This window comes from Vigna angularis, chromosome 4 (assembly GCF_016808095.1).
Source record: "Vigna angularis cultivar LongXiaoDou No.4 chromosome 4, ASM1680809v1, whole genome shotgun sequence".
In the NCBI taxonomy this organism is placed as follows: domain Eukaryota; kingdom Viridiplantae; phylum Streptophyta; class Magnoliopsida; order Fabales; family Fabaceae; genus Vigna; species Vigna angularis.
In genome coordinates this window covers 16,252,236-16,260,918 of record NC_068973.1, presented here as the reverse complement: position 1 = coordinate 16,260,918, position 8,683 = coordinate 16,252,236, and the positions used below count along the sequence as shown (strand labels likewise).

Here is an 8,683-nt window from a genome sequence, read left to right as displayed (position 1 = left end):
ATTTGAATTTGTAAAACTGTCCAAACCCCCTCACTACGTATTCGATCTAATGATCGAACCACATTTGGTCCTTGAGAGACGACCTAAGAATCCATTCCTAGTATACTACACTTAATTGCATATTAATTTGATTTGAATACGACTCTGATCAAGCCCAATTCATCACTTAGTCATAAGCCTTTGGAAGATAAAAAAAGATGCATAACTGAATGTTTTTAGATGACTTTTGATTATCATAATCTCAATTATAATAAATCATTAAGTAGTGAGATCATTACTAGTATAAGTAGAATGTAATTACAATTAATGATTCATTTTGTAATTATGATACCTAAAGCTTCTAAATAAGCCGAACCATTTCTAAAAGAAGAAATAGAGTTTCATTTATAAATAATTGATTTTATTTCTTTTATCTTAATAAAATTAATTTTTCTAAGTTTTCTAGTGATTCAAAAATTTCTTTGACTATATCAAAAAAACTTTCTCATACTTTGTGTTATCTCTCTTGAAAGATTGATTTTTTTTCATTTCATTTTTCATTGTCATCACTTCATCTTCTTCCTTCACTAGATTTTCAAAAATTCATTTTTGTTTAGATTGATCTCGTAGTCATATCTTCAGTTTTATACACCCAAATTAAGTGTTCTTAAACCTAAATTAAATCTCGTAACATAAACATTTACCTCATCTTGGAATCATTGAAGTTCTATAACTTTATTAAAGAAAAACTTAAAATTTTAGTAACTTTTCAATCCATATTCTTTTAATTTTCTAAATTTCCTACAAAAATTCTGATCTTGAATATTCTAAATCAGTCTTTGTATAGAGGAAGTTCATGTCATACATAGATGTAGACTTAATCATCACGACAAACAAGCTTCTACATCAAGCTTATCACAAGACTGATCCCGATCCTGATCCTGTCATTTATCTTTTATCAAATGAGAAATGGATGTAGATTTACATTTGACATCAGATTGTGACACTATTAACTGTTTATTTTTTAAATTAGTTCCAAAACCTCATCAATATGGAATAACCTTCACGGTTTAGTAATTGACCATGTTACTGCTTTTTTTGGTATCAGTCAGTGACTGGTAAAAAGTTAATGCACCCTTAACGTACGCACGAATCTTATGTACTTCTCGATTAGCCATGTCCCAAGCCAACCCAACCCAAGTCATTAATGACTGCAGCTTTAACTATCATGGAAAATCACTGAAACCAGCTACAGTATATAAGGGTGTGTCTATGGTCGTTCATTTTTATCTCCCAAAAGTTACCAAGGAATGATGGTCCTGAAAGACTCGAATCCATGTTGATGATTAAATCCTAAGTTTGAAAGTAGCAACAGTAAATAATTAGTCGTACAATTTAGCTTACTGTGGTAAATGGAAGAGATGGGTCCATGGGAGTATTTACTTGGGAAACTATAGAACTCCATTATGATTACCTTAGACATGATGAAACGTACAGTTGGTTGGTTACATAGCCAGTACTTGATTATTATACAGATTCAAAGCCTCATTTATATTATTCCATTTTTTTTTCTTTATTCCTTCCTTCTTCTTCTTCTTGAGGCATATAATAATAACTTGGGCAAAATTTAATAAATCAATAATTAACCTTTCTCTAACTTCTTTATTACACCGTCTGAGGAAGACACTTTAACATCTTTCAAGCTCATGCTTGTTGCTTTATATGCACAAGTCAGAAGGGGGCTTAGGTTCAGACTTGTCATAGGTTGTACCCACAGACAATAATAGGACCCATCTATTTGTTTAATTTTTCAAAACCATGTTTTATTTAAAAATGCATTTTAAATATTTTATTTTCAAGATTAAGTAACCCTTTTTTTTTAAAAAATAAAGATAAGGTCCTAATATTTGTTAAAAAAGTTAACTTTTTCTTATCTAAATATAAATAAACTTAATTTATTTAGATATATTCCTTTTGACAGGAACCATCTAACATCAGAATTTTTGAGACCAAGCGAATAAAGAATCCAATTCCTCCAAGTAAAAGTGTGTAAGAATAGAGCTATATTGATAAAATGTATAATTAATTCTGAAGTTAACTTCTACTGCAATTGCTGATTTTATGAACAATTAGTTATAAATATAGTTTATCATGCACTCCCCTAACTTTGAAGAGGCAAATCCCTGCTTTGAAGTTAAGTTTGAGCACGAGATAGAATTAAAGATGAAACAATTCATGTACTTTTGCTAACGACTTTAAGCCTTTTAAGGTAATCTTGTGTGAATTGTGGACTTTGACGGGTTATCAAGAATATCAGTAATCAAGGATTTTGAAGGAAGATATTAATTGCTACGGGCTCAACAAGAACAAAACATCATTAATTAAATTCAATTTCAACATTGAATGTCATAATCAATAAGTATAAAGAGGAGGTATGGCAACTGGTTATCACTGGGATTTTGGCCACATCATCAAGATTTAGAGGGTCACACAATATTGAGGTTGCAATTGTAGCTGTATCAACGACACTTAATTGTAATTTGTTACAAAATTGTGACCAGAGTTCGGAAAACATGATTGGTAGAAAGATGAAGAGAAAAACAGAACCAAGAAGTAATGTCAAGCAGAGACAAGGCCAGTGCTGCATTGCTTGTCAGTTGAGGAAACCCTAAAATAATAAAAACAGGGGGGACCCCTGAATTGCAGATGGACGTGTTGGTGAGCAACAAATATGTACAGCCTTTACTTCTTTGGGCACCAACAAATATGTTTATTGCTAAACAAATGGCAGCACCTTGTCTTCTCAAACTGGTTTGGTTGGGAAGTGTGTTCCAACTTTTAACATTGCTTTCTAAGTCATGTGCTTTTCTTAGGCATACTTAAGGTGTCAAGTGACAAACATGCATCAACGGCCCAGAGAACAGTTTCTACAGTGTCCAAATCCAGCATTGATGAGTCATGATGTGAAATCCAAAACAATTTAATATGAAAACTAATCACCATTAACTTAGATAGCTTCTGGCATGATAAATTGGTGGGTGCCATATACTCACGTATCTATTGCAAATTACAAGCATGAACAGATAATCTAGATGATGTAGTTGGTTCTAGATCAGGCTAGTGTCTGTGGGAAAAAGGGTAGGATTAGACACATGACTGAATAAATATGAAGCTCTTTTCTAGTTTCTTTCTTTCTTTCTTTCTGGCAACTAACGCTAGTTATGCAAGATACATCAAAAACCCAGTTGATCATGTTGTGTGTATATCTGTAGCCTCAATTAGAAAAGACGCATAGAAGAAGATGGTGCATATGATTGGAGAGGACAGTGCAACATGGGGGTCGACACAGAGAAAACAAGTGGAACACAAAATCCACATGGACTGTCTATATCCACACATACGCAAAGGTTAAGGGAAAGAATTCTTTTAGCTTCTTGGGAGTGAAATTCTCTCTCTTCACTTCATTTTATGTGCATTCGTTTCTATTTTTCTTGTAACTAAACCACATGTGACTTTTGTGTCTTCACTTTAATGTAGACGTCTATTCTTCTTTTAAATATGGTGCCCAAAATGTAGGCTTTTTCGTTATTGAGCAGCAGTTTATGAGGTAGATGGAGTATCTGGTTTATTTGCTATGAATAAATGCTAGTTGACATCTTTGTCAAAACAAATAGATAGTCGATTGATACATAGACATATTGATTTTCAAACTATTTAGAACCAACTTCTCTTTGTTTTCACATTAGCATCTACTAAACCAGTTGCTCATAGGGATAAGGAAAATTTGGAATTTTCTGTCCTCTCAAATTGAGCACAAGCTCTATAAAAGAGCCCATGTTTAAATATCTATGATTTGAATTTCATATGCATATATAAAGCTAACAAAAATAAATGATTCATTAGTTGGCCCTGACAGAAAAAATTCAACTCACTATTAATTTATTACATCAACGATAACAAGAAGAAGATCGGTTTAGGGTAAAGTTGAAAGATAATTTACTTCAGCTTTATAATTATTCAGCTGATAAAATCTTTAAGATAACCAATTAACCACGTCCTTGTGAGCTATTTGTAAAAGGTCATTGTACTTAATATTTCTATCATGTAGCCTCGCCACATTTTAGTAATGGTTCAATGTACATAGATTGAGAGCATTTCTTCTGTGTTCCCATTGCACATGCACTCTGAAAGTATGGAGGATCTTCTTAGCCTTTTGACAGTTCTATCCTTGTAACAAAGACAGAACTCCTTTGTCTATGGAAACAAAAAATTGTCACGTCAATTCATTTACTATCTTTAAACAGGCGAATTAAATTGATTACCTTTGAAATTAAACGAAACTGACCAATATTTTAATGGAGTAACGCAAGTACACACTCGTTGATTATAACTTGTATATAATTAACAATATAAAAGGATCACGACTCTACCATTGATACATGAATATGACTTCTCAATCAATATTACAACTACACCGAATTTTCTTATGTGAGTGGAACATATATAGGCGCGCATGCATTGGTTCGTTAAGCAGCGTCAGAATATTAAATTTTAAAGAAAATAATGAATCATAGTATACGAAATTAATCATTATTAATTTTTAAACTCTGACAGTTTGAGGTTGAACATCTAGTTATAGAAACTTTGGCTGTGGATGGATAAATATATAACAACAATAATCATAAGGATGCCAAAACTATGAAGATTCTGCAGATACATATACATAAAAGCTAACTAGACCAAGAAAGAAATGCATGGCCAGTCATTTCAAGAACATAATCAGTAGCATCAACCCTCGTTTCTCAATAATGGTGAAATTAACTGTACCAACAGAATAACTGCCACCACAAGAATCAATACTTTGATAATTTACATGACATTGCTCTGTGTATAGGATTGATAGTCTCTCGGAATTTGTGCATCATAAGTCCTTGGAGAGTCAAAAATCACTGGAACAGAACAATGGATCTAGAAAAGATATGGTCTTATTTGGTCGGTATTTTCTGTCCTTTTGGTTCTTCATCCATTAACTTTGGTGCCCTTTATTCATCTTCAAAGGTCACTTTAATCTGATGGACTAGGAACCAAGCCAGACTCTTTACGCCACCAATTACCCTTTTCTTCGACTGAAATGATGTACTTATACCGATACCAAGCGTAGCTTTGGTTTTTTCTCCTAATGTCTAATTTCCTTTTGGCTCATTCTCGCTCCTCTTTGGGTTTTCTTACCTAGTGTAAAAGCTAAATCCTGAGGAAGTTTTATTAAAAAAAAGGGTCAGACTCAGAACCACATATCATTGAGTTATATTATAATGTTTTAATAAGAGATAGGATGTGAAAACTTACATCAATTTCGTAATTTTTTAGGGCAGCTTTGGGAAAAAAATTTATTAATGAAAGGAACATAAGTTGTTGCTGAATCCATATGGATGAAGAAACTTTTGTCGCTGGTCCTCTGCGTCCCAGAAATGACTACCGGTATCCTGAAAATGATGTTTTTGTCAGCAACAATAATGATAGTAGTAGTAGTATAGAAAACCTTTTTTTCTTTTTCTAACATTGAAAATTGGTTAATTGCGTTTATACCTCCTCAGAGAACATAGTTGACCTCTGGCCTTGAAGAAAAAATGAAGCTGAATTATCCAAAAGATAGTCAGTGGCATTGTGAAAGATGTTGGTGGGGGTCATGGTGGTTGTATCAGCAAAAGTTGTGGCTTGGTTGGGGCTGTTGCAATGTGACACACATGGTAGTGGTGATGGTGATGCCATGCTATTTAGTTTCTGAAAAGTTCAAAGAGAACATGTTAGCTCATGATTAGACATGTTTAACTCAGTCAACAAGGAAATTGTTAATTTTCTTTATCAATCCTCACCTCTGGTCTAACCAAGAGGGTATCTAGATCCGTTGACAAGTCATAAAACATGGGATTCACGGAAGCAAGCTTCATTGATAAGAACTGCAGAAATTACAGGCATAGCTAGCTTGTTAGAATAATACAAATGGTATATAGCTAATCCATGATGAATAATCAAGGTGAAGTATTAATCAGAAAAACAATTGAATCCGTTAAGGGTACCTCAACTTGATTCTGTAAAGACTGAACATAATTGATTATTTCATCCAACATAAGGGCCTTTCCAGTCACCTAGATAAAAACCAAACCACATGAAGCTGTCAGAAGAAATGGGAAAAAACTAATGTATAAAGGGCAATTCTTACAAGAACACAACCACATTTCACAAATCACACAAAAAATAACAAAGGAGTTGTTGTTAAGTCATAAACTTATTTCAATATTATTTTTAAGGAAAATAAAATTATTGGTCCTACAGAAGTGTGACATGAAGTGCTACTTTACCTACCTTATCACAGCCTGGCACAAGCCGTTGCAGCACCTTCATCCTTTCACTTATCTTCTCTCTTCTCACCTGAAATCCATTTTCTTGCAACATTAGAATGAGACATGAAGATAAAACTCAAGGCAGCCAGCACATTAGTGGGCCCCACAGCCATCGATAATTTCAAGTTGTTAAGAGAGTACAGTACCCTCTCCGCAAGGCTGTGGCTATCCGTTGCCTGACCCCTTCTTGCTCTGACGTGGATATAGCCTGTTGGGGGCTCTTCATGACATTTTCTCTGCTCCTTCTTCTCTTCTTTTGCCTTGTCTTCTTCTTTCACCCCACCATTGTTCTTCCTTTGTTTCTTGCTTCTTCCTTCTGTTGCAGTATCCTAGAATAATAAACAAACAACAATACTAATTTGGTTAACACACTAAACTCTAATTATATTATAGCAAATTTTAATGCTGGAAAAAGGCCCGAAACTTGCATAATTAATAAAGCTACAACATTTTCTGAAAACAAACAAATAAAGCTAGAACATAAATCATTCATTTCTACTGCAAAAAGTTATATAGTATAGTCTAGCCGCAACAAACTCTGTACAGTAAGTTTATCTTAAAAGTTGTTAAAGCAAGAATGATTTCTGCTGGATTAACAGAATGAAACTTTGTGAGTATAAAGAAATTAAACTGAAATTATTTACCTTGGATTGAGTGTTACTAGTCAAGGAAGATCCATTTCTGGTTCTTCTTTTCTTCAACGGCGGAGTGTTCACCTTCTGAGTGACCTGTTCACCGGTTTCAAGCTTGTCCACCACCACAGAGGACTGAGGGCTAAGGTTTTTTGTGACAGAAGGCTCATTGTCACTGATGGTGATCTTGGAGCTTTGGTCAACACAGCTAGTCTCCTGGTTTGTGAGATTAAAAGATGATTCCTGAGGGAGGTGAAACTGGGGAGGAGAAGGAGAAGAAGGGGTGTTCATGTTGCTGGGGAAGAATGCAGGATCAACCAGAAAAGGATGGTACTGGTATGAAAAAGCTGCCATGTGGGAAAGAGAGAGAGAGTGTGTTTCTTTGGGTTGGAAATGGAAGTTATGAAGAACGAAAATGATGAAAGAAAGGGATGCAGTGGTGTGGAGGAGTCAGGAAAGGATGGTCTGTGACAAAACTAAAAGGGTGTGTGGTCTCTATATATACAGATCTGAGGACATAAAATGTTAGAAATCTTTAAAAGCAGTAAGTAACTCTTTCTCATGCAGCAGAGGCAGTACATTTGACTGGTCTAATGTCATCAATTTGTTTTCTCTTTCACATTAGTCATAGTAATAAATGGCACTCCAATTATCATAAATAGGAAAGATTATGATGCTTTTTGTTTGTTGGGAACCCTTAAAAATAATAACACGCTCTAAGAATTTTAAACATTAATTACTCTAGTACACCATCAATTTTGTATAGAGTGATATATAAATAGATTTTAAAGTATTTCAAACGTCACTAATTTAATTTTATATTTAAATATTTTATTAAGCTAAAAGAGTTAATTATATTTAGAATCATTTTTAATATTTGAGGAATTATTATATAATATGTTTAATTTAGTACATATCTACGAGAAAGAGTAATATTTTAGAGATGATAATTGATGGGTTTTTTAATTATTCATTTTGTTTTGAAATACTTATCACTTCACGTGTTTTTATTTCTTTAAATATATACGTTAGATAGATCAATTTTTATACTTTTATATTATATTAAAGCTTATTACACTCTTTTATACTTTTTTTTCTTTATCTTTTAATTTTAACTTAGATTTATGTATATTAGGAAGTTTTAGAATTTTCATGTGTTGTGGAGTACGTGTTACTAAGCTCCTAAATTAAGGTGTCATGTTGTTAAGCTGTTGAGATCAGATTATCGTATTATTATGTTGTTGAGTTGTTGGTCTACAAGAATTTCTACTTATTATGTCGTATTGCTAAGCTTTTGAGTTAATCCTAAAAGCTGTATTGATGAAAACTTAGATGTAATTCGAGAAGGATAAGGGGAGAGGTTTATATAAAGAAATAATTTAGAAGCTACAAATCAAATACTTGAAGGTGCAAATTTTAAGTCATGTTGTTTCGTGTCATCTAATCTCGCCAGTCGAGAGAACTTAGCTAATAGAGGAGAAGCTCGACCAACAAAAAAAAAGTTTGTCCTAGAGAAATATTTTCACTTATAACTTTCACTACAAGTACCCATATGGAGTTAACCGAAGATTATGCATTACCACATTAGTAGAAAAACCAGAAACCAATTTTGTTATGACAACTTTTTGCATTTTATTTTATTTTCGTCAAAGAAAATTCTAAATTTGAGAC

At 33.3% G+C, this 8,683-nt stretch overlaps 1 protein-coding gene across 1 annotated transcript; it reads right to left on the bottom strand.

Annotated features, from left to right (window-relative positions):
* Positions 1-4,661: 4,661 nt before the first annotated feature.
* On the bottom strand, positions 4,662-7,492 carry LOC108330916 (transcription factor bHLH137). Its single transcript, XM_017565511.2, has 8 exons — positions 7,025-7,492; positions 6,527-6,709; positions 6,343-6,408; positions 6,057-6,125; positions 5,853-5,936; positions 5,566-5,760; positions 5,326-5,462; positions 4,662-5,227 (listed from the first exon to the last, which is right to left on the bottom strand). The coding sequence occupies exons 1-7, from the start codon at positions 7,364-7,366 to the stop codon at positions 5,370-5,372; spliced, it is 1,032 nt and encodes a 343-aa protein (XP_017421000.1). The 5' UTR covers positions 7,367-7,492; the 3' UTR covers positions 4,662-5,227; positions 5,326-5,369.
* Positions 7,493-8,683: the final 1,191 nt, after the last annotated feature.